The sequence below is a fragment of the Chinchilla lanigera genome, unplaced genomic scaffold (assembly GCF_000276665.1).
Source record: "Chinchilla lanigera isolate Chin_1 unplaced genomic scaffold, ChiLan1.0 scaffold00089, whole genome shotgun sequence".
Lineage (NCBI taxonomy): Eukaryota > Metazoa > Chordata > Mammalia > Rodentia > Chinchillidae > Chinchilla > Chinchilla lanigera.
Genome location: NW_004955490.1, coordinates 4,094,955 through 4,121,758, shown reverse-complemented (window position 1 = coordinate 4,121,758; position 26,804 = coordinate 4,094,955). Strand labels below are relative to the sequence as shown.

The 26,804-nt window shown below is 35.9% G+C and overlaps 1 protein-coding gene across 9 annotated transcripts in view; it reads left to right on the top strand.

The window, feature by feature from the left end:
• Alg13 (ALG13, UDP-N-acetylglucosaminyltransferase subunit) overlaps nt 1-26,804 on the top strand; it is a 70,629-nt gene that overhangs the window by 18,736 nt on the left and 25,089 nt on the right. For 5 of the 9 annotated variants that reach the window (XM_013504530.1, XM_005404639.2, XM_013504527.1 and 2 more), the window contains exons 4-19: nt 2,980-3,346; nt 3,900-3,983; nt 6,281-6,331; nt 7,069-7,115; nt 8,543-8,615; nt 16,123-16,204; nt 16,404-16,566; nt 18,265-18,343; nt 19,966-20,074; nt 21,474-21,538; nt 21,970-22,070; nt 23,085-23,212; nt 23,935-24,181; nt 24,610-24,723; nt 25,896-26,055; nt 26,565-26,682. In XM_013504530.1, the coding sequence (XP_013359984.1) occupies nt 2,980-3,346; nt 3,900-3,983; nt 6,281-6,331; nt 7,069-7,115; nt 8,543-8,615; nt 16,123-16,204; nt 16,404-16,566; nt 18,265-18,343; nt 19,966-20,074; nt 21,474-21,538; nt 21,970-22,070; nt 23,085-23,212; nt 23,935-24,181; nt 24,610-24,723; nt 25,896-26,055; nt 26,565-26,682 (1,988 nt within the window). The remainder of the gene's footprint in view (nt 1-2,979; nt 3,347-3,899; nt 3,984-6,280; nt 6,332-7,068; nt 7,116-8,542; nt 8,616-16,122; nt 16,205-16,403; nt 16,567-18,264; nt 18,344-19,965; nt 20,075-21,473; nt 21,539-21,969; nt 22,071-23,084; nt 23,213-23,934; nt 24,182-24,609; nt 24,724-25,895; nt 26,056-26,564; nt 26,683-26,804) is intronic. The other 4 variants (XM_005404636.2, XM_013504528.1, XM_013504529.1 and 1 more) reach the window with 3 other exon arrangements.

Sequence of the window (26,804 nt, the reverse complement as noted above, 5' to 3'; positions counted from 1 at the left end):
ATATATTTATTTGCCGTTTGTATCTCCTTGTCTGAGAAGTGTGTATTCATCTCAGCTGCCCATTTTTGGATTGGTTGTCTGTCTGTTAATGTTTTTGTCCTTTTATTTTTAAAATACAAAAAAAAAAAAAAAAAAAAACCGAAAAAAAATTCTTAGTGCTGAGTGAAAGGAGCCAATTACTCAGGACAGTATTGTTCGGTAGCATTTATTTGAAAAGTCCAGAATAGTTAAATCTGTAGACTGTAAAGTAGAGTACTCTTTGCTTGTGGTAGGTGGGAATATGAGGATTAGAAGTCGATGGCAGCTATAGGATGCAGGGTTTCATTTTCAGGTACTGGTAGATTGATTGTGATGGTGAGTAAACACCTTTGACTATACAAAAATATTTTTATATACAAAAATATTATTAAATTTACACTTGAAGTGTGTGACTTGTATGCTATGTGATACTTCTCAAAGCTGTTAAATATTCACCTGATTAAAGAGTACAATTTAATAATTTTTAGTGAATATACAGAATTGTGCAAACATCAGTACAAAACTGTTACAGATTTTTATCATTTCAAAGAGATTTTTATGCTTATTTATAGTCAGTACCTATTCTTGGCCCCAGGTAACTGTTAATCTGCTTTCTGTCTCTGTAGATTTCCCTTTTTTGTATATTTCATATAAATGGAATTATAAATTCTGGAGATCATACACCTTTTGGGATCCTTCTACTAAAGTCCAGTTTCTCCACATCATTATTAATACTTCTTCCTTTATTTGTTATAGCCATCTCAGTAGGTGTGCAACGATGTATTGTGCTTTTACTTTTCATTTTCCTAATGGCTGATGATAAGTATCTATTTATGTGGTTATTAGCAATTCCTATACCTTTAGTGAAACATGTGTTTAAGTCTTTTGTCCACTTAAAAATCTGGATTTATTTCTCATTGTTGAGGTTAAAAATTCTTTGTGTAGTTTCATATAAATACTTTCTCCCAGTTTGTGGTTTGTATTTTCACTCCTAACAGTGTCATTTATAGAAGAAAAGTTTTAAAATGTGTTGAAGTCCAATTAATCAATTTTTTCTTCTGTGCTATATTTAACAGCTCTTAACCCAAATTCTTACAGATTTTCTACTGTTTGCTTAGAGTGTTTTTTAATGAAATGTAATATTTATATCTATTTCTGAGCACTTATTTCTGGTTCAAAATCAAAACATACAAAGAAGCTTGCAGGGAAGTAACCTTGCAGCCTTTCTCTTGCTGCCTTCACCCCTGGAAGCCAGACTGCCTAGGGCTCCAACAAAAAATTGTATTTTAGATTTAGATTTAGATTTGTGATGTATTTTGAGTTAATCATCATACAAGATGTGAGATACAGATCTAGGATCATTTTTTGCATACGAATGACCAATTGTTCCAGCACAATTTGGTGAAAACACCTTTGTTATTGAATTGCCTTTGAACCTTTGACAAAAACCAGTTGAACATATTTGTATGGTTCTACTTCTGTGTGCTTCCCTGTGTTACTTTTTCTCTCTTGTCTTCCTGTTCCTAATTTTTCTAGCCTTTGTTTCCAATTTTCTCCTGTTACTCCATTCACAGTTTCCCTTCCTCTATTCTGTTTTTCAAAATAAAATATATAAAATTTTATTCCTTGAAGTTTATATACCTTAGTTTTGTTTTAAAAGTAATAGACATGAAGAATTCGTATTTTTATTTACTTTTCAGTTATGCTAAAAGTGAATTCACTTTCTAACTATAACCCTTAATTTCTCTCAGTGAATTAGTGATCTTAAAGATGATGATCCCCATTTCCAAACATGTTTCACAGCTTTGCAAAGGCATTCCTTCCCCTGTATTATGATCTCTTTTTTTAACTTTAATTTTTATTAGTACATGCTTACATTCATCATGGGAAATTGGTACATGTGCATAGCAGATCTTAATACTTTTTTATATTTTCTTTCCTTAAAAGAGAAAGGAGTTAATTTCAAATCAGCTGTGCTATGGAAAGTCAAAATTTTATTCCTTTTTCTACCATGCTAACTTTTTCATTCTTAAATTACAAGTGATTGTTGATGTTTTGCCTAGCCCCTAAATTGTTTTTCAATACTTAAAAAAATAAAAACGGATTGGTTTGGGGGATTTTGAATAAAAATAAAACACTTGATGGTTGAATCAAAGAATATAAGTGAATGATCCTGTCTCTGCCACTAAATGTTTCACTTTTCTCAGAATCTAGAACTTTCTGGCAAAGTATACTAATAAATACATTGAAACATGTCGTTAGTGTTCAACACCTCTCATGCCATGCCAGAGGATTTTAAATATATATTAGAAAATGTGCTCAATTGAAGTTTTTGTTTCAATTTTTAAGAAAAGCTTTTTTGCATATTCCCTATTTATTGGTCAAAAATTTTATCAGGGTTGTTTAGCACAGCTAATTTAGTTTCTATAAACTTAGCGGGGTTAATAATCAGTTAATTATAGCCAAAATATTCAGATAATTGCCTTGGCACTTCACATATGACCTATGCCCCCTAGAGATGAAGGCAGGTCCCTCCCCTTTGTTTTTAAAAAACATATTCTTACTGCAGAAAGTGAATTTCTTAGTAGTTAAATTCAGATTCCCCCCCCCACATACACACACACACCACATTTTCTTGAAACTGTCAAGGGAGCAGGGAATTTGGGCAGAGACTGGTTGAAAATTCAATCAGAGATCTTAAAGCAGTATGTACCATCCTGCATCCTACACCTGAGCCTTATTATAGTCACCTTTGCAGCCTCGTGCAGCAGGTGACCTGAGTTAAGCTGCAAACTGGGTTTCTTTCTAGCCCCAAAGCTCAGCTGTTTGTGCATAGGTACTTTTCTCAGCTTTGGGCTGATTAGTTTCATCCCACCCTTCCAAAACGTACCTTCTCCGTCCCAAGTTTCTTTCTGGAGTTCTCCATTCCTAGGAGCATTGCTCTTCCTCTTTTTTTCACAGGGTCCTGCCTTGTCCTGGACAAGCTCCACCCCTTGCTTCTCCTGCTCTTTGGAAGTGCCAAGATTCTGCCGTGCTGACTCCAGCTGCCTTCTGCTTAAACTTTGAGCTGCTTTCCGGAGACCTGCAAACGCAAGCCCTTCTCCCTGCCCCCCACTCCTCCCTGTACCCTGCTTCTTTCTTATTTCCACACTTCTGTTACTTCTCTCCCCCCTGCATTCCATACACAATGCATAAAGGATGGAAAAAGTCCGGTGGCCAGAGGTCTTTGAATGAGGCCTCAATGGATGAATATTTAGGCAGTTTAGGGCTGTTTCGAAAGCACACTGCCAAGGATGCCTCTTGCCTCTTTCGGGCTATTTCAGAGCAGGTAATCGTAAAAAAAAATCTTAACCTGTACTGAGTTTTAAGCGTTTGAGTCATAGCATGATCGTATAAGTGCCTTTTCTGTTTCTTAGTGAAAACATCCAGATCTCTCTGGAAAGTGGCTGTCTGCTTCTTATTAGTGCAGACAGTACAAAGGTGTGCTATGTCTTTGCTGTTTAGTACAAATATGTTCCTGTACTTTGGGTGTCTTTTCTGTTTTGTGCTTGCTAATTTGTGATATAGGAGGGATAGGGTGATGGGGTTAAAGAAAACACTGAAATGTATCTTGATCTTATGGAAGCATGCCCTGCTTCTTTCAAGTTTTATGCCTTAGGAAAATTTAGAGCCTATGCCCTTAAAGGATAGGAAAGGGAAGGGGCAATACAGAATTATCATACCCCTCCTTCACTAGAGAAAGTGTTTTCTTTTTAGTAAGATGACTCAATTTCCCTATTTCCTACATACGTTCTGAATAAGGGAGGTTTAAGTGGTCTTTTCGTAGTCTTAGAAGCTTCTATTTCAAATGACTTGACACTAAACTGGTCTTTCTTTTTTAGTTATTTTGCAGCCAGGTCCATCATTTGCAAGTTAGGAAGGCTTGTGTCTCATATATGAAGGAAAATCAACAAATGTTTGAGTCTGTAAGTAGAATTCATACCTGGGGGACAGTTATTTGTAATATCTCAGGTGGGAAAATGTTTTTAGTGCCTATATTATATGTTTCCTCTTCTCTCAGTAGCAAATATTTCATTCTCACCTGGCTTCTCAGTAGCTAACTGGACCTCCTCCCCAATTTAAGTTGTTTTGTACTTGAAAAATTAATAAAAATGTCTGTCTTTCCCCACTTCTCTCCACCAAATCCTAAAGTGTTGTATTTTCACTGCCATTTTGTTACACCCACCGTTTTCTTGGATAGTAATTCATGAAATGTTTTGCTCTGTTAATATTTTAAAATGTGTATTTTAATGTGTGCACAAGCTTTACACAGTCAATTTGAAAAGTCTTGTAAAATTTAATTACAAGAAAAAAATTAGTCATGGCATCTACCTTCTTTCATGACAAATTGTGGTGATTGGATTTCTGCCACTAATAATTGAAGTATAAGTACAATAACTTTTAGAGGATATCTTTGTACATTCAAGTATATGAATTTTTGTTAAGTAAACTATTGCTCCCATCACAGTCTGATTTGAAGTCTGCCTTTTCCACAGCTTTTAATTTTTTTACATCTCTACCCCTTCTGGTACTATTTGTTTTCTTCTGCCTGTATATTGTGAGTGTTCTGGTGCCTGCTGTTCAAGGTTACTCTTTCTCTCAGCAGGTTGCAGTGAATTTTTAAATACTGTAAAAGCCTCTCAATTTTTAAAGCTTTTACCTTGAATTTGATTGTAATCTTCTCTACACCTGGGGAAAGAATTGTTTGACATTCAAATGCAAGACTACAGTGTAAAGTAGTACATCTCAAGGTTTTTTTTTTTTTCTTTTAAAGAAAGGGTCTTGTTACGTAGTTCAGGCTGGCCTTGAACTCACAGTGTAACCCATGCTAGCCTCCAATGTACAGTGATCCTCCTGCCTCAGTCTCCAGTGTGCTGGGATTACAGGCCCAGCTCTCAAGTATTTTTGTGCATATACGTCACCTGGGTTTCTCTTTAAAATAACCAATTTTGATTCACTATGTTTCAGCTGAGGTCTGAAATTTCTGCATTTTTAACAGACTCCCAAGGGATGCTTCCTGTTGGTTTCTGGACAACATTTTGCTTAAGAAAGATATGTGTAAAATGTTAAAACTGTATGGCTGAATCTCCAATTACACTGAATTATAGAAACCAGATATCTTCAAGAAAACAAGTTTATACTGTATGACTACCTTCATAAAAAACTCTAGGATAATTACCAATATATAGGGACAGAAAGATCAATTCTCGTATGTCAATTATACATGGGCACAAAGAAACTTAAGGAGGTGATAAATTATCTCTGTTGTGATGATGGCTTCATGGGTGCATATAAAATCATAATTTATTTGATTGTACTATTTAAATGTTGCAGTTTGTTGTAGGTCAGTTGCATCTCAAAACTTTAAAACAAAGTGAGAAAAAATCAAAAATTGATTTTTTTGTGTTAAGTAATGTATATTCATGGAAAAGGAAATCTATTCCCTGAGGTGTTTTGTTTTGTTTTGTTTTGTGGTACTAGGGATTGAATCCAGGGCCTTAGCATAGAGCTGCAGCCCAAGACTTTTTTTCAATTTGAGTCTCACTGAATTCCTAAATTGCCCTGGCTGTTTTGAAAGTTGCAATCTTCCAGCCTCAACCTCAGCCTCGGGCTCAGCTCTGTAGAATGCTGGGGTTATAAGCATTGGCCACCATGCCTGGCTCAATTTAAATTTTATTGAAGTATGTTTTATATACAGTAAGATTTACCATTTTAAATTTAGCATTTTTAGCTTTTGCAGTGATACACAACAGCCATCACCATCAAGATATGGAATGTTTCCATTACCCAAGAAAGTTCCATTAGGCCGTAGGTTTTTTTGAAATTTGTGAAATTCCTTTTAAAGTTTCTCAGTTTAGCTTTTTAAATAGATGTCTCCCAACAGATTTGAAGTCTGTGAGGTAATTGGCATTGTTTGATTTATGAAAATTGTCACGGTAAATTAGTATTCTGAAAGAAACTCATAGGTATATCATTTGATGAAATGCAGTGGTGGTGTGTGGATAAGGCAGGACCAATTCCTAAGATACATTTATACTCTAGCTTTTCTCCACTTAGAGTTCTGTGTATGTGCAAATCTGCTTTAGGTGCTATGTACACTAGTAATTTCATACTATAATTATTGACCTGAACAAAAACTCATTGGAGGATAATATTGCAGAATATAATCAGATTTCAGTAACGCTATGTATTTGGTAAAGTCAAGTTTGTTTTATTTTTGAAGTATGTGGAGGGATCTTTTGAGAAATACCTGGAACGGTTGGGAGATCCCAAGGTAAGATCAAATACAGTATGGGAATTTAATATTTTCAGAGTTATTTGGAATAATTACCTAAGCATTCATCTATGTCACTACAGCCACACTGAAAATATTTTCTTAAATGGCTGGCTCTGTTGCATCAAATAGTTACTGTGCAAGTTTAGAGGCTGGCAGTGAACTTGTTTTGTGTTGAATGTTTAGAGTGATGTGTTAACAATCACATTCATAAACAACTGAGTACAGTGGAGACAGGACTGTGTTGGGAAGTATTAAAACCTTTTCACTTTAATGAAGGAAGAGGGTGGTAATGAATGTTACTAAGAGCTCATTTTTAAAAATTAGACAACTCTTCACTTGTAGTTATCTTTTGTGGATAGTAAAACACAAACACATACTTAAGGAATAATATTTCTGTGATAAAATTAATTCTGTTGTTCTGGATTTAAAATATATTTACTTCATACTTTGCTACCTTTGTATTCTTACATTAGGTCTACTTTTACTATACCTTTTAAATCTCTCATATTAAATGTCATTATTACTAAGTGACAAAGGCTTTAGGTCCCATTTTTTTCATGATCTTATATTAATGAGTAAATATCACACTATCCTAATCAGTAAAACAAGTTATAGTATGTTATACAAATGTTTTATCTGATACAATGCTAGCCAGCTAAAAATACTGTTAAACCTGCCAAAAAACTTCTACTTTCTGGCTATGAAATCTTTTTTAAAACTCTGTTTATGTTTAGGAAAGTGCTGGACAGCTGGAAATGAGAGCTCTTTCTCTAATTTATAAGTAAGTTGTGTCCCCTTTTCTTTGAGACTAACAGTATGTTTGTGTAAGGTTTTTGTTAAAGTTCCTCTAGGATTGGGGAAATTTGAGATGTGATATATGGATAATGTAAAGAAGTATAAGCAAAACCAGTTTGAGGTTGTTTTTGGGTGGTGAAACTTGGTACAGATGCTCTCCTTACCACTAGCATTTGTGTCTGTCTGTACGGAAGAATAAGAGACTTTACGAACTGCTGGTATTTTCTATAGCAAATCAGAATATTCATCTTAGAAGAATTCTTGGGCATTAACTTCATGCGTCTTTTTCATGCATTCTTTGGGGGGCAGTGTTACTTCTAGTAGGTTAGAAATAGACTTAGGGAGAAGCAAAATCTTAAGATGCTGTATTCCAGTGATTTTTGGTCCCCCAAAAGGCCATATACATGAACAATTACCTCTGTGATACTAAATTTGAAAGTAAAAAAAAATCTTAGTAGTGAAAGTAAAAAAAAATCTTAAAAGAGTCCTTAGGGGCTTGATAATGGAAAAAGTTAAACACCGTTGTATTGCTTTGGAAGTTCTGTTTTTTGGTATCTAGTACTGTAAAAACAGCATTTAAGAAAGCTGTAGAAGTTTGAAAAATAACCACGTAGCACAGGTTAGAAGGTAGTAGAAATCTTATTAATTTGAGGAGTCTGATCTGTGTAAGACTGCTTCACAGTTGATAGCATGGCAAGATGATGTTTACCTCAGTAGAATCGGAATTGTCTTCTTACTGTTTTGCAGTCTGCTCATTTCTCATTAAGTCAAGAAGTATAGGTAGGTATTGGGCAGGTAGCTAATCATTTGTCAATTTTTAAATCAGAAGTCAACTTTTAAATTGGTCTGCTTCCTGTTTTTATGTGTCCCTTGAGCTAAGAATGATTGTTAGAAAATTTTTAGTAATTGAATGTTTCATGGCATATGTAAATCATATGAAATTCATATTGCACTGTCTGTAAATAGAGCTTTGTTGGAACACAGCCATGTTTATTCATGTGTGCATAGTCTATGGTTGATTTCATGCCACAAAAACGAAGTTCAATAAACTATGGCATGCAAGAACTGAAATTTTTACCTTTTACTGTCCCCACGATTGCTAAGGACTGCTTTTCAAGTAAAGAAGAGCTTCCACCAAACACACATACTTAAAATTGGTAGATTGTCTTCTTTACTCTTTACTCTTCAGTCTTCTACCCCCAAATAAGATGCATTTGGAAAAATTCATGAAACTGTGGAGTTTGATTTGCCATAACATCATTTAGCCTCTGCTATTTTAAAATGAAATAGCAAGCGGAATACGTGAATAATTTTATATGGATAATTAGTTTAAAAGCACAAATACTTGTTCTTGTGTTTTTTACATATACTAAATCATCTCTTTACGTCCATGTTTGTTTTCTATCCATATAGTCGGGATTTCATTCTTTATCGCCATCCTGGAAAGCCACCAATTTATGTTACAGATAATGGCTATAAAGACAAGGTAAGAATATGAGGAAATGTTGAATAAGTAGAATTGTGCTGCTGGCTTGCCAGGATATTAAAAGGTAATCTTTTTAAACCTAATTAATGAAAAACTAAATGCAATCTAAATGACAAAATTCTATGCCATCAGTCCTTCCTCACCAGTCAATCATCTTCACTGGTGGTAACTTTGCCTATTCTTGTTGTTACTCCATAATAGAAATAAATGAGGCTAGCCAGGCTGATGGCACATGTCTGTAATCCCAGCACACTTGAGAGGCTGAAGTAGGAAGATTGCAAGTTGAGGCTCACCCTGGGAAACTTACTGAGACCTTATCTCAATAAAAAATTTAAAAAGGATTGAGGTGGTAGCTCAGTGCAGAGGCCCTGGGTTCATTTCCCAAAACTGGAGAGAAAACAAACAAACCTGAAGCTAGGTAATCAGTGATCTAAAGAGACTTTCTGGTTTCCTTGTCTCACTATACCGTGCTTCCACATAGCCTGACTTTCATATTTTATGTTCCTTTGAACTTTCAATGTCTCTTCTGAAACCTTCCCAACTCCCTTTTTATTCTTTTAGCCAGTTCCCAAGTGCAGTAATTATATTATTTATCACGTTATATTTGCATTCATGCTCATTCTCTTGTTAGTCTGAAAGTGTCTGAGAGCAGGGAGAGCAGGGACAAGGTTCTGTATAGTAAAGTGCTTGGAAGACGGTAGGAAGTGGTTTTTGTTGTGTGAGAAGATTCAGCATATAAATTCATTGTTTTTTCTGTATAGAACTAGTCTTTGAAACGTTTTAAGAAAAGCTCTTTTCCCAGAGTACTTGATGAGTGAATATAGGACTACCCAATATTTGAGTCTTAATTCACACTATGGAGCACAATTCAGGCAATATTTTAATCATGGTAAGAAACACTAGATAATTGGAGAACTCTTAGGTTATTGTTACAGTAATGAGGACAAAAGACCTAAGCTAAGGAAGGGATATAAGGAATAGAGAATACCAAGTAGGTGGTGACTTAAAAGGTAAATATAAATTGGAACACTATTGTTCAGGAAACGTCAAGCCCTTAGAGTTACATTTCTGGGCTGTAAAAATGCAGAAATGACTATATGTAAATCTTTGTCTTCCAAGGGCTTAAGGGGCTAGGAAGACAGATAGAAATAGTTAATTAAAACAAAGTGATAAATTTTATAATAGTATGTACAAGGAGCATAAAAAAACCCTTCTCTCTGCTTCAGGTTTAGAAAGCTTCATGGTGATAGTGACTCCTAGGAAAAGAGGTCTATCACATGTGAAAGGCAGTACATTTAGAGGAAACCCTATATTGCAAAGGCACAGAAGCCAGTGACCCTCTGGGAGTGAAATTGAGAGCAGTGCTGAAAAGATAGGCTGGAGTTTCATAAAGAGGGTAGAATTGGCCATGCCAAAGAATTTGGCTTTTCATTGTGCAAAACTGTCAGTTGGTGCTTTTTTCAAAATTTTGTGATGAAGATTTTCAAACATACAAATAAAAAGAATTTTACAGTGAACATTTGTATGCTACGTACCAACACCTAGAGTCTACTGTTAACATTTTAGTTACCCTTTTATCAGTTATCCATTCTTCTGTCCATTTACCAATCCATCTTACTCTTGATGTATCTTAAAGTAAATTCAGGCATCAGTACACTTGATGCCAGTTGAACCCTAACACTAATTAAAAATTTTTAGGTGAATATCTGTCATAATCAGAATTGCTTGAGTGCTCGCTTTTGTATTTTAACAATTGTATAGAACAGCGATGGCCAATCATTTAGAACTTTTAGTGATACAAACAGCCTGCTGTGACACATGTGCTGTAGTTTCACCACCACTGGTATACAACATTAATTGTGATGAGATTTGGATTTTACCAGGAATTTTTTTTTTTTGAGATAAGGTCTCATTCTGTAATTCAGTCTGACTTTGAACTCACCATGTAGCCTAGGCTAGCCTCAAACTCATGGTGATCCTCCTGCATCAGTTGCCCGAGTGGTGGGATTACAAGCATATGCCACCATTGTTGGCTTTTACCAGGGACTTTTAAACTTTCAGTTCATCTTCTCTCCCATCATTTTGTGCTGAAAGTTTTCATAAAGGGAAGGGTTGACAGACTCATGTGAATGTCCACATAGCTGCTTCTTAGTTTCTGCAGTTACAGTGTTCTATTTAAAAGTGATTCTTGTACATCAGTGATCCCCAATCTTTTTGGCACTAGGGATGGTTTCATGGACAATAGTTTTCCCCTGCATAAGGGTGGGAAGGGAAGGGTTTTGGGATCATTGAAGCACATTACATTTATTGAGTTGTTTATTTTCCTTATTACTACATTGTAATACATAATGAAATAGTTCTACAACTCACCATTGTACAGGATCAGTGGGAACACTAAGCTTGTTTTGTGACAACTAAATGGTCCTATCTGACAGTGATAGACAGTGAGACACAAAATGTTGCTTATGTCCAGTCTACTCCTTAATATCACTTTGGTTGCTGTCACTGCAGAAACCCTACTTTATAAAGATAGGATGTTGGAGATGGAAGCAGGCAGTGCTTTTGTGGTAATCTCAGGATATTCAACCTTGACTTTAACCCAGGGTGTAGGGCAGTTTGAAGTTTTAAAACTTTTAAGGTCTAAAACTTTTAAGGTCACTGTCATATTGATCCCAAGTATTTGATCCTCTTTTAGCATAGACAAAGTCGATTCACCTTACTTCTTTACAAATGTGTTGTGGATCCGTTCCTTCCCAGTTCATGGGTCTTGATTAGAAAATAATACTCCAACTCTTTTGAAAGCTAAGATAGATGATTATGCCCCAACTGGGAGAAAAGAGGCCTTGGCTCAGTCTCTTTTAAAGTCTCTGCTAATATTTTTTGTGTGTGTGCTGAAGGATCTTTTACTCTGTTTAGAATTGTGGTGATACGAATTTGAACTTAGTATCTTTTAAGAGATTATACATACCCAGTGGTATGGGTGTAATATTTTTGGTGTGGTACTAAAGATTGAATACTGATCTGCTAATGTTTGAAATATGTCAGAAATCCCAGTATTCATTCATTCCCCCACATAATTCCAGTTTGGCTTTGAATACAGCCACTTTATCTGCTGACTTGGCACAATTGTCATTCTCACTTGAATTGACAGAATGAATTCATTGAGCAGACTGAATATGTCACACAAGTAAGCAAGTGTTACAACCCATTCTGTGTCACTGATACGTGCTTCTACTAGTGGTTGTTTTTCTAAAAGAAATCTCTGGAATGGCTCTTGTAACTCAAAAACTCCGGGCAGGGATCTGCTTTTAGAAGGTCATCTCACTTTCATATATGAGAAGGCATATGTGTTCTGCATCCATCTCCTCACGGAGTGCCATGAAGAGATGTCAGTCAATTCATTTTTTCTGTCTTTTTGAGACAGGGTCTTACTGTGTAGTTCAGGCTGGTCTTGAACTCACTTTGTAGCCCAGGCTGACCTTGAACTCAAAACGATCCTCCTGCCTCAGCTCCCTAAGTACTGGGAGTACAGGTGTGTGCCACCACGCCTAGCTTTAATTCATATACTTTAATGTGGTTGATAATTTTAGTCACATCCTGTGAAATACTAAGTTCAGGTGATGTTTTTGGGTAGCCAGCATTTCTCTATGGATGGCACAGTGTGTAAACTCATATTTAGAAGTTTGCACCTGATCTCGTCTGATCTCAGAAGCTAAGCAGGGTCGGGCCTGGTTAGTACTTGGGTGGGAGAAGCAACCTCTTTGACGTAAGAAGTGAAACTAGAAAACCTTGCAATCATGGTAACTACTTTGTGCATGTATACACTGACACAAAATGACCGATTCAGTTTTCCTTATCTATAATCAAAGACTTTAATAGTTCTGCACCTGTCATGTTGGTTGGCAACAAAAGTGCACATTAGATATCCTTATGCACATCCCCCTGGAAAATACATCACATGAAAATGAGCATAGTGGCCTTGTCAACATTGGTGGACTCATCAACTTGGATTATATACCATGGTGACTCATTAATCCTCTCTAACAATTATGCCTTTGTGTCCCCTGCTATTTGATCAGTTTATCTAGTAATTGTACTACAGCCTCCTGAAAGTTCATGACAAATGTCCTTAGCAGTATGCAGGATCAGAATTGCACTATTTGTAAAGGGCTTCTTAGCTTTAATAATGCAGTTAGCCACTAAGAATACTGTGAAGACACATTTGATGATGTGGTAGCCTTCAATAATTGCTTTTGTTTTTTATGTTCATGATTTTTTTTCTGTTCAGAAACACCTAAGACCTGTCTTTTGGTGCTTGATCTCTATGTGGTGAAGGAATTTTGAAGGTTTCATGGACTTGTTTGATAACCAGTCACTTTATATTTCGCAAAACAGTCCTGGAAAACGTGAATCACCATTGCAGTGAACATGTAATTTAAGTAGAATTCTTGGTATTTTCTTTTAAATGCAGCTTTCATTTTGTTGGTAGTCTTTTCTGCTGTCTCATCACTGTGTCTCCTTAGTGACATTTGTCTTTTACTCACTTTGGCTAGGTTAGCTTGTACACTAACCAAAACTGTGAGACAAGTGCAGAATATGAGAAAGAGGTATAGGTAGCCATGGTAAATAAAATGGATGGGCAATACACAGACTGAAGTTAGTATCAGATTCTGACTTACAGCCTGCCACCAGATGCACATGTACAGTAAAAGTTCATCAACTCACTTACCACTATAAAGCTTGCCATCAGATGCAATTTAATTATCCCTTTCCCCTCACTGATAGATTTTGATATGAGTCTGCAAGAGGTTATTCTGGTCTCCGTGCAGTTGGACTTCTCAGCTAATGCTAATTTGCCTTTGCGGCTATTTCCCACTGCTGACATCACTGCCTCAGCTCCACTTCAGATCATCAGACATATTCTCATAAGGAGCATGCAACTTAGTTCCCTCACTTGGGCATTTCATAGTAGGGTTTTCACTCTTGTGAGAAACTTAATGCCTCCACTGATCTGACAAGAGGCAGAGTTCGGGTGGTAATACAAGCAGCGGAGAATACCTATACATAGAGATGAAGCTTCACTTGCTCACTTGCCACTCATTTCGTGCTGTACAGCCCAGTTTCTAACAGGCCATAGACCAGTACCTCTCCATGGCTTGGAGATTATGGACCCCTGTTGTATATTTTACAGGGATATTATTGAGCCAAGGGAAAAATGTCACCTACTGGGAATCACTAAAATACAAAAAAAAAAAACCTTTTGAGTATGTATAAAGAATAACATATTTAAGGCTCATATAGAGGTCTATACAGACCTGATACTTAATGATAACTGGATATTTCCATGCACAGGGTAGCATATATATGTATCTGATTTGAGAATTTATGAAGTGGGTATGTTTGTTCATACTGAAATTAAAATATGAAAAAGCAAAGTATTTTTTTTGTGTGTGTGTGTGATACTTTGCTTTGCCTAAAACTCTGTTGCTATATCTCAGTTTACACTCTGAAGATTTGTACTTGAATTGTTTGAGTGTTCAAAAATGACTTCATTAAAGATAGTGAACATTATCAATTTCCTTTCCAAAATGTATTTTAGAACAAATTTTCGAAGAAATAAATGCCTGATGTTTACCTGGTGCTTTCCACTTTCTATGCAGACTTATCTCGACTTTCTACATACCGATAGTTACTTTCAACTTCCTAAAAGTATTCAAAGTCAAAGTGAATGCTGCTGAAAACTAGCCATTTTCACTCCCCTCATTTGTTCTGTTTAGAAAAGTAGAAATACATATATTGGAAACGAAATAAAACTTAAATCTGATAATATATATTGTCCCTATTCATACTGTTCAGTCCCGTGAACTTCTGGGTGACAGGTATTAAGTATTGGTGTTTATCCTTCTATATCATTCTCTTTGCACTTTTTAAAAATTAGATGGGCTTAGACTTAACATTTCACTCCTTGTTCTTTTCAGTTATCGATAATAGTCTATTCCATTTTTCAGTAGTTTACTGGCATCACATCCCACTTGCCTGCTTCCAAATATGCTACCTATGAATGGATATGAGAAAATTACTGTTTTTATGTTGGCACGCCACCGGAACATTAAAGTCCTCATGCCTTACCGAACTTTTGGCCACTGGAATAGAGAAATTGTATGACCATCTGGGTTTTTTGGCCTTTTAAGGACTTCTCAGTTATTCATTAGTTCTGGTTAGCTGCGTTCTTTACTCAAGAACAGCTTCTAGTTTATTAACCTTTAGTTGAAGTTCTCAGTTCTAGTAACCCAAAGTATAGAGGTCTTCTGTGCTCAAAATCTGCTCACATTTCTTTTTGGTTAATAAATTTTCTTAAATACAAATATACCTTGTGGTGGGTAAAACTTACTCATAAATTATACTTTGTTTCTTTTAAGTTAACACTTGTTCTCAATGCTTTGAAGTAGACATAGTTGAATTTTGTATTTTAAAAAAGGTTAGGGTGACCAAGTGTGGTGGCACGTATCTGTCATATCAGAACTCCAGAGGCAGAGGCAGGAGGATCGCGGCATGTTCAAGACCAGCCCGCACTACAAAGCAAGACCTTGTCTCAAAAAACAAAACAAAATAAAAGGCTAGGAAAAATAGCACGGGGAGCAGAGAATTTGCTTACTTTGACAAGTTAGCTGAGGGTGGTATAGCAAGGTAGAACAGAGAGTTCTTCAAATATTTTTCTGCCAAGCAAGCTTTTTGGTGCATCTTCCATAGATCACAGAATCGTCTTTAGGACCTCATATCACTAATATATCAGAGATAGCTTCAAAATAAAACAACTTTAATTACCAGGGATTACATATTTCATACAAGACAGATTTTTTGAACAAATTCAAAAAGGTTTTAGAATTGTTAAATAAGTTTCATCACTCCATGCCTTTGACTAACAGGTAGTTTTTGATTAAAAAGGCTAAAGATTGAAGGAATCATCTAAGAAGTTAATCCCTCATTTTTGTAACTATCTGACTACCTTGATTAAGTAGGTCTGTATCAGTATCCACCCTATATAGTATATTGATATGTTACCATTCAGTTTAATAGCCTCTTGAATAAATTGCTTAAAATGAACTTGCTTTCCTTTCATCATCTGAGTTTGGGATATTTGGGTATTTGACTTAGATGCTAAGATATGACTTTTGGTATGTGTTAGCCGTTCTGTTATGTTTAGGCTGTTACGTTTAGTAACTAAATTAAATATAAGCATTTCTATTTTAATGTACATTTGTAATTCACAACTTGTTTGATGTATTCAGGGAATGTGATTAAGGTTCATAGTGTAACTTATTTTAACATTGAAAAGTCATTACCAAGAAATCTCTTAATGAGGTATAGCTTGTTTACTTATGTTAATTTTGAAAAAATAACTTAAATTGAAAAATCATTGTTATTCATTACCAAATTTTTATTCAAGTTATCAACCTAATCTTGTGATTGTAAGATGTGTAACATTAATTGTTCTGTTTTTCTTTAGATTATGCTCTGCTATTCAAGTAATGGTCATTATGATTCTGTGTACTCAAAACAATATCAGTCAAGTGCGGCTATTTGTCAGGGTACGTGAAAGCTTTATAAATATTTGGTGTGATTTCAGATGATTTGTTGCCAGTCTTTAATTTGAGAGACTCACTAAATATACCTCTTTTAAAACCTTTTTGATACCTACCGAATTTGTATATTGGATTATGGCTACTTTTGCATTGTTAAAAAAGTAAGTCTTACCAATTGTGGTTCTATCCTTTTTTTATACTTTAGCTGTGTTGTATGAGATGCTCTATAAAGATGTGTTTGTTGTGGATGAAGAAGCATTGAAAAGTGCAGTTCAGTTGTTTCGAAGTGGTTCTAAGAAGAATAGAAACAATGCTGTGACTGGAAGTGAGGATGACCATATTGATTACAAGACTTCAACTCAGGATAGGTAATAAAGGGAAAAAGGATGTTAATACATGATAATTACATTTCCTGTTTGTGTGTATCATGATTTGAATGTGAAAGGGGCCTGCTATTTTTATTACCTGTACACACATACATGTAAATGTATATTAGGGGTATGTTTTTAATGAGGGGCGACAAGTTATGCCAAAAATAGACTTTGTTGGTTCTGTTCATCATGATCCATTTTTTATTGCTAGGAGAGACTTTATAACTATCTAATTCTGTGATTCTCAAACTTTAGATTCATACAAATTACTCAGAGTGCTTGTTAAAAAAGCAGATCTCTGGCTCTTCCTTCACAAAATTTGAGGGCAGAATGAGGCAAGAACTCTGCTTTTCAAAAAACTCCGATATACCCAAGTATGCTGGAATAGCTAGGCTGCAGAACATACTTTGAGAAGAAACTGCCTGGCAAGCGCAAGGACTTGAGTTCGATCCCTGGTACTGCAAAAAATAAAAATAAAAAAAAAAAAGAAGAAACTGATTTCTAACCATGAGAATTTTGGGAATCGTAACTGTTCCAGTTAATAGAAATCTCTCAGGCTAAGGGGAGTTTTAGGAGCTTTTGAATGTCTGCCTTTGGTATGCCCTGGAAATGTAGATTGTGTGCCTTTGAGGAAGTAGCTTTTATTTAGTAGATCTAGTCAAACATTCTGGGGTTTAGATAATGAAGTGGATATTGTGTTGTCTTGTATTTCTTGTTTCTTATTCCTGATTCCTAGTTCTGTCCGGAAATTGATAGAGGTTTTGTGCTAGACAGATGTCACCCTGTGTTTTAGTCTTGCAGTTCTATTTATTTGACATTTAATACTTGCAACTTTTTTTTCTTTTTTAATAAGAGAATTTTTTAAAGCTAATTTGGACCACTAGGGGTAGCATTCATATATCAGGGTAAAAATTGCTTCATTCTTTACTGATTATTTAAGAGCTTCAGGCCTATTGAAGCTATAGTAGTAGGAAGGCAAAGTATATTAAGTCATCTAGTGCTGTATATTACCACAAATTTCACAGCATAAAACAGCACACTTTTCTTACACTTTATGTGGGTTAAATATCTAGGCATGGTTTCACTGGGAACTCTGAGGGTCTGATAAGATTGTAATGAATGTGTTGACCCGCACTGAGTCTTATCTGGAGCTTTGGGAAAAGGTGTGCTCTTCCCCCTCACCACATGGTTCTTGGCACCACTTGATTCCTTCCAGTTGTGGGACTCAGAGCTTCAGTTTTTTGTTGGCAATTAGTTAGAGGTAGCCCTCATCTCCTTTCACACTGAGCTGGTGAATGTGGCTGCTTATTGCCTTGTAGGTAGCTGAGGAAAGAGAGATTGACCAGCAAGATAGTTGCTACATTTTTTTATAGCTTAATCACCTAAGTCTTATCTTAAGTAGAAGCAAACTCAAGGAGAGGGGAATCACACAAGGGTGTGAACACTAGGTAGCAGAATCATAGAGACCATCTTAAGAGTGTATCCTTAACAGACTGTAATTTTCTAAATAAGTGTATTGTAACACATACTTGTAAAATGAAAGCGTAATACAGATATTGAAGTAATTTCATTTACATCGGTTTTAAAATGAGCTACTTCACCACTAGGTGGTAGTATGGTCAGACAAGAGACAAGGAACTGCTACATCTGTACACATCTGTATAAAGCTCTTTTATCTAACTAATTCTTTTTTAGTAGGACTGAAGAGTGGGGTGCTAGCTGCAGTGTTCAGGATATACCAGAGAGCTGTAATCAAGGAACAGAAGAATCGAAGGTTTGATATTTTCTAAGGCAAAGAACTTCCATACTGTTGGCTTGCATTATCATAAAGATAGTTAAGATCAAAGTGATCCGTTCTAATTATATGGGACAAGAGGAAGAATTGATCATGTTTTTCTTTGCGGGAGTTCTGGGTATTAAAAAATATGCCTCATTTTCTCTTAATCCTTACTATTACGAAATTTTAGATTTTTCAAATAAACTGCATACTAGAGATGTTTCAGAAGCTTTTGTATTCAAGTTAAAATAGTATTACAAACCAAATATTTAGTTTTTAATCAGTCTTTTGATGCTAAGGGTACTTGTTTTCTGTAAAGAATGTAATGCTTATCCCTGTCCTATTCAAAGAGAATAGATGCTAATTTTTGTTGTTTGAAGTTGGAGAAACAGTTTTACCATCTGTATAGGCCTAAAATGAAGTAGGACTTCAGCTTGAGGCTAACTAGGACAAATGCAATTACAACAAAAAACAATCTCTGTGTGTATGTTAAGTGCTGGTGATTTTGAAACCATATTCAATATGATGAAATCCTAGAAAAACAGAAGAAAGCGCCATAGTTCTTTTGGAAATTATAATACTGTTTGACTAAAATGAAGTAAGCTTTTCAGATATTTCCTTGTTCATATCAGGGTAACATTTGTTACATAACTCTGACTGAATTTTTAATCCTGGTCTATATGACATTGGTTTATGTGTTTGGGCTTGGTTACTGCCATCTAAAACCTTTTACATTATTTGTATTTTACTCCTGTAGTTTCCTGCTGTTTAAAATACGTGATAAAATTTATTTTGCTATTTCTTACTTCAATAAAGAGGGGAAGGGAGGCATATAGAGTGATAGCTCAGTTGTTGAATGGGTCTAAGCTCAAACTTTCCACTACTCAGACAGCCGAGTTAAAAAAAAAAATCTACTCAGTGTTTGTAACTTTGCTCAGTGGTTGAACCAAAATTCTGACATGAGAAAACCTGTATGGGCCAAGAATGACTCACACATCATGTCTTGGCACAGACCCAGAGGGGTGACACTTCAGTCTAAGCACTGCTCTCGCCCAGATAATACATAGTACTTGTGTTAGTGCATTAAAACATTGTGTTTTTTTTGTGCTTTATTGTGGTAAAATATCATAACTGGCTCCAAAGAAAGTTACTGATACCAGCAGTGAAACTAAGAGGAAAACTGAGAACCATGACAGAGTTGAAGAAAGAAATTGTGAAATTTGTTAAAAGTCCTAGAAAAGGGGCTGGGGATTTAGCTCAGCGGCAAAAAGCGCCTGCCTGGCAAGCGCAAGGTCGTGAGTTCGGTTCCCGGTACCGGAGAAAAACCAAAAAAAAAAAAAAAAAAGTCCTAGAAAAATGAATTTATGTATGAAATTTTTGGGCCTCAAAACAAATCATTTGGTTTTCCATTATTTCTTATGGGAAAAATATGTTAATTTCTTAAAGTTTTTGGTGTTCAAACACGAATTTGAATGAATTGAATTCAACAACTATTACTGTATACTGTAGATATCTTTTTTATAAAGGATGAAAAACACCTTAATTTTTCCTTCCTTATAGAAAGAAGGCTTAGACTAAAGACAGTAAGTTTGTGCCATGATTGATTATTTTTGTTTTAGTCTCCAGAAAATCCATCAAAGATGCTCTTCCCCTATAAAGTGCTCAAAGCCCTGGATCCAGAAATCTATCGTAATGTAGAATTTGATGTTTGGTTGGACAGCAGAAAAGGTATGTAATATCAACTGGATTCTTTGGAATCCTGCAAAGCTGAGAGAATAGTTTTACAAACTGTAAGAGACATTTTCATCATACTGTTTTAAATAACAACCTTTTTTTTCTTGTTACATACAATTTAAATCTGAAGTAAGAAACAAATAGGATTAGAAATGGGGAGGAGGGGCTGGGGATTTAGCTCAGCGGCAAAAGCGCCTGCCTGGCAAGCTCAAGGTCGTGAGTTCGGTTCCCGGTACCGGAGAAAAAAAAAAAAAAGAAATGGGGAGGAATATTTTTAGAGTCTGATGCTTATTTGGGATTTCAACTTTGCAAGCCTGTGTAGCGGTGGCCTATATACCCTTAAGAGTACCAGAAACTTTAGTGGAAACAGGCTCATCTGAAATGTGAATTGTCAAGACTGTCCTCATTAATAAATAAGTGTGTCAGGACTCTGGACCAGATCTGACTCCACCACCTCTTTTTGCTTCGTCCATTAGCTAAGAATGGTCTTTATATTTTTAAATGGCAGGAAAAAATGAAAAGAGCACATAAAATTCAAGTTTCAGTGTTCACAAATGGAGTTTTATAATAGAGTTGGTAAATCTGATTGTACAGCCCAGAAAATCTGAAATACTTACTGTCTGGCTCTATACAGAAAAAAATGTATTAATTTTTAACATAGGAAATTGTTCATCTCTCTGTATATGATAACTAAATTGATTAAATTGGGTCTTAAAATACTGTCTTTGGGGCAAGGATATAGTTTAGCGGCACATCATCTGCCTGCCCAGCACAAGGTACTGAGTTCAATTCCTTGTGCAAAAAAAAAAAAAAAAAAATGCTGTCTTTTAAGATAAGCCTTTAACATGTTCCTACTATGTTGAACTACAGGTGGTATATGCTTGCATGACTGACTGTCCCATCAGGCATCTTGTACCACCGGTGGTACGTGTGTGACTATCCCTTTGGATGGCTTGTAATCCCCACTCTGGTCATTCAGAGCTGCCAGGCAGTGAGACATAAATTACAGCTCTGTTGTGAAGTGTTAATGTTTTATATTCAACTCCTTGAACCTCAGTGAACTTTGATGTAGTTAGAGTGAGGTTAAGACCTTGTGTAATACAGTAAGTTGTTAAAAAAATAGGTTCCTTGAAAGAAGCTGCATAGTGTTATTGTATATTTATAGTGTTTGACCAACACTATCATTACAAACTCCTGGTTTCCACCTGTTTGTGTTTTAAAGTACAAAACTCTTTTGGCTAGTCTTGGCCCTTTGGTGCTTTCTCCCCAGATTTTAACTTAAAGGGTAGTGTTGTCCAAAGCACTTTAGTAAGAGTAAACTGGAAAATTAAATAACATAAAATAGGAAAGGAGCCAATTCAATTGAGCTTCAGTCTTCCTTTTCTTTTAATAGAACTTCAAAAATCTGATTACCTGGAGTATGCTGGAATACATTATTATTTAGGAGACAAATGTCAGGTTAGTTCCTTTAAAGAATAATTTGTTTTTTCAAGATAATAACTAAGTCGATTAAACTAGGTCTTAAAGTACTGTCTTTAAGCCTTTAACATGTTCCCACCATCGTGAACCACAAGTGGTATATCTTTTCATTACTGTCTGTTCTGGAAGAGGTCTCATTAAAATGAGCTGAACAAAACTTAATCACAGAATGCTAGAAATTTTTTTAATGTTAAGTTTTAATGACAAGCTTTTGTGATGATTAACTATAAGATTTTTCTAGTACTATATGTGCCTATTCTATTGACCTAGACTGGTAGTGTCAATATTAGTCACTTAAAAAAGGTAAACATTTATTTCCATTTGGGGAAAAGTGATTATTTTTGTTTGACAGAAGCCTGCTGTCAGTATACTTGACACTAGATATATTACTGTGTCTTCCTGCCCTTCAGGTTCGCTTGGAATCAGATGGAAAATACTATAATGCTCATATTCAAGAAGTTGCAAATGAGAAAGATTCAGTAACAGTTTTCATTGAAGAATTGGCAGAAAGGTAAGAATATAAGTATTTCTTAAATTCTAAAATCATTGCGTTCTGATACCTTTTCCTAATATTGAGAATTACTAGGATGCTAAGAGGAGAATCAGTTATTTCTGGTACTGGCCTATTATCTTGAATTATAAAAGCATTGCTCAAGTGTGAAATACTAATATAGGTAACAGGAATAAAACTTTCCAAAATGTAGTGAATAGCTAACTTTTGGAAGCATTAAATTAAGGACAATAGAATTTTAATTTAAAACTTCATAGCAATTGGAAGAGTGGCTTGTTGCCAGTATCAAGAAAAGCTAATCTAGTTTTTTTCAGATTTTACTGGAGAGCTTCTGAGGACACAGACTGGGTCTAAACCCCAAAGTTCCTGATTCAGTCATTCTGGGGTAGGGCCCAAGAATTTGAATTTCTAATGTTTTCCAGGTGTTGCTAATGCTGTTGATCCACTTTAAGAACCATTAAATTAGGCTATGCTGACTAATGACCCAATATTCTCAGCACTTAAAAACACTGAAGTTCATTCCTTACTTATTTAACATGTCTACATTGAGTCAATAAAGGAAGACCCAGGACAATAGAGAGTTTGTGTTGATATATGCTTCCATGGTCACAGGCAGGAGTAAAAATAGAACATGACAGGCCACTTTCTTGGCCTTAAAGCACCTTGTGTTTTATTAACTAAAGTGTATTGTTTACATAGCCAAACCTGATGTCAGTGGAGTAGGGGAAGTATGATTCTCCTCCAAGGAAGGACAGCAAATGTGTTGAACTAATACAGTCAATCACAATCTTTTTTTCTGGATATGTGATAGGTACCAGAAATAGCTGTGAAATTGTGCAAACTACTGTTACGTTTTCCAGCCTAACAATAGAAATCCTAAGCAGAGAAGCTAGTGTCAATAGATTAGTTTAAATAAAATATACTTGAAAATGAAGCACAACCGGGGAGGGTATGTACTGAATGACATTTGAGTCTGTGTTATAATGGCTTCATGATGGTACCTTTAACTTTAAGGCATGTTGTTCCACTGGCTAACTTAAAAGCAGTTACCCAAGTGACACCTGTTCCTACCTGGAATGCTATCCCCAGTCGGAAAGGAAGAGGTTACCAGAAAATGCCTGCAGGCTATGTCCCAGAAATAGGTTTGTATGCTAAAGACTTTTATTTTTCCCTTTTGTAGTTCCCTCTTACTTAAATATGTTGTACTTTTTAAAAATGGTATGTCATATGTCTTGTTCGAGGATAGCATGGTTTCTTACCCTATACAGTATTGGCATTTTTGCATGGTTAATGCCTTGTTGATGGGTGAGGGACTCTCCTATGCCTTGTAGGATGATTCCTGGCTTTTACCCACTACATGCCAGTAGCACCTGCTGTCTAGTTCTGACAACTAAAAATGTCTTCAGGTATTACCAAGTGTATCTTGGTGGGAGGGTGTGATCATATTGTCCCTGATTGAGAAACCACAGTTTTCGGTGACTTTTTATAAATTTAAGCTGATAGAGATTGTAGAGTAAAACTTGAGGGGAAAATGTTTTTTCAAAGAACTACAAAGGTACCTCATAGAAGCAGCCAGAGATAAAAAAACAACTTCTTGGAGGTTAGTAATATATGTGACTAGGTAACTCAGTGTTCTGTTAACAGCTGCCTATATTAGAGTACTGAAATACCTATTAATTACAGAAATTACCTAATGGTTTTTCCCTTGCAAATCTAATATCTAGTACAACTTTGAAAAATACAGAAATTCCCTCCCTGTGATTATTTGGTTTCTAAGAATAGCATTTGAGAATTTAAGGGAACGTGAGGACACTAGACCCTTGCTTTGGTCGTGAATCTTATATGCTACTTGTTTGCCTGAAAGCTATGTCAGAGATGGACATGAAGCAGCGGAAGAAGATGTTTAAGAAATTTCGAGGGAAAGACGTTTATATGACAATGGATTACAGCAGAGGAGAGCCCCTTCCTCCACACAGACTTCAACACAATATGCGTTATGGGCATGACCCTTCACTGCACTACTCACAGACAGCTGGCAATGTTACGTACAATGAACAGTTCCATCTTCAACATTTATCTCGCAGACCAGGCCGAGGATATGGGATACCCCGGTAAAACTTAACTGACTTTCATGATAATGTGTGTTTTTGCTTAGAGTTAGAAATAATTCCTAGGCAGAATTATGGAAGAATTGAGAAATATTTTATGAGTTTAGATATCTTTTATGCCTAAACAGAGCATAGAGGTAATGTACGCTTACATTCTTATCAAATAAATTCATTGGCAGATTTGTATTCTCATAGTGTTAGAGGATTATGAAAGAGTTGAAGAGATGCTCAAAGGTAGAATGCCATGAAAATGAGTGTCCATGTAATATATGACATTATATCCATTAACAACAAATAGATAGCATTAATGTCATTTTTGGGAAAAGTAAAACCCTAGTTGGATGTTTTCAGAAAAGATTTCTGATTCTGTTTAACTACAGAGACAATCTAAACAGGATAAAGTGTTCTTTTTCTTTTCTCTTCATTCTCAGGGATTCATCTCGTTTTACAAACAGGCACAACATGCCAAGTCCTAAAATTGGTTTTTACCCTGAACCAGGTAGAAGGTACTGCCAGAGTTTTGACAACTTTTCCTATAGATCTCGGTAAGTGTGGAATTCAGGAAAATGGGATGAGTCTAGTTTCACTCCCAAGCAATGAGAAGAGGGGCTAATTTTTTTTTATTATTTTAAAACGTAAAAGAAGGATAACATAGTAATAGGGGGGCTTACTGAATTATAGACAAAGTGGTAGGAAATTATCAGTGGTTGTTGTTTCACATATTGTTATCTACAAGATAGTTTCTCAGGAAAACAAATAGACAAATAATAGTGTATTACAGACAAAAGTGGTAGGTTATTATCAGTGGTTTTTGTACTATACTTTGGTATCTTCAAAGTGGTTTCTAAAGAAAATAAATAGAACTATGCATGAGTGACCAATTGAGTATTCATTGACTGTTCTCCATGGCTTTTGTAGGAAACACATAGTAATAAACATACATCCATTTACGAAATAGCATAGGAATAATACGAACATTACAGAGTTATGGACAGATTAGTAGGAAAATATCAATGGATGCTGTAATACATGGTGGTATCTTCAAAGTGGTCTCTTGGGAAGACAGAGATACGTAAGAAAGATCTAACAAGTAGTTATAGCCTAAGGGTTGTGAAAAATAGCGTATCACCTCACCAGTGACTCTTTTCACTGAGGTGTGGCTGCTGGAAGGAAGGCCAGGACTGAAAAGAAGGACGGAGAGACTTACACCTGTGTCTAGCAACAGGCTGTTTTCTTTTTCCTCTGTAGTCATGATTACCTGGGCTCCTCCATGGAGATGACAGTCTGGCCAGAGGGAGAAGGCAGAGTATGCCCCGGGCCCCCTCATTCCTGTTAGACTAACTGGTAGGATGGGTCTGAGCTCTGGGGCCTCTGCTTCAGAGGGCAAACCGATCTCCAGTGGTCACCTTTGTTTTCAGGGCATAGCCCATGGGGCTTCTCAGGGCAGTTCCTCTTGAGGTGGCCCCGCTTTTAACAGTGGTAGCAGATGAATGTAGTTGTCAAGTTCAGACTTAGGGTCTGTTTCTCTTAGTGCTAGCAAAAGCAGCTGCTTTTTCTCGGTGTCTTTGTTTTCTCTCCTTGGCTTCCTCCTCGTCACAGCTATAGAATACTGAGGAAAAAGGGACTAATTTTTAAAATAATCAATTTGAGATATTTAAACTGTTAACTAGAAACAAATTAACCATATTTTATCATATTTCCTCTTTATTTTCCAAAGTTCTTTCAGACGTAGTCACCACCGTCAGATGCATTGTATGAATAAGCAGAGTCATTATGGCTTTGCCCCTGAGAATGGACAGATGCCAAGTGGCTTGGAAGAAACAGTTACTTTTTATGAGGTTGAAGAAGGAGATGAGACTGCTTATCCATCTGTACCTGTAAGTGGGTGAAAGCTTCACCCAAAAACCTGTTTATCTTTTTCTTTTTTGTAAAGGTAGTATGTATAAATTTTTAAGGTTTTGCTATAAACAGCTAAATGAAATCCTTCTTGGAAGACAAGTGCTTTCATCTTAGACATTTTAAAAGATAAGACTTTTTCTTAAAATAGATCTCTAGAAAGGCATAGAGATTGGCATCTTGCATACGTGTGTGTGTTAGTATTTTGTTTCCTTTGTCATTAATTCTTTGTCTTTTGTTTCTAAAGTACAGTTTAAAATATTTACTCAAAGTACTTACATTTCTCTTATAGCAGCAGTTCATAGTGTTAGTCTAAGGGTGGTAAACCTAAGGTACACATGCCACAGCAGGTTGTTTGTATCATTGAAAGCTCTAAAAGGTTTGCCATCACTGGTCCAGTTTCATTAACTGATTTTCAAAACATTCCTCTAGCTTTTTTTTCCCCACTATATAAGAGAACTGCCTGTTTATGTGTCTGTCTTTGGTACAGAACCATGGTAATCCCTCTATGATGGTTCCTGATACTTCGGGATACTGTACTACAAGACGAGGACATAGCTCAGGAAAGACTTCAAATTCAGAAGACGGAAATGGCCAGAGTGACAGTGGTGAGTCAATCAGTATTAAATATTTTGAAGATGACTCTCATGGGCTTAGCACATTGGGGCTGTAAAGTAAACTAAAATTTTGGTTTGGGAAGCATCTCTGTTTTTTTTTTTTTTTTTTTTTT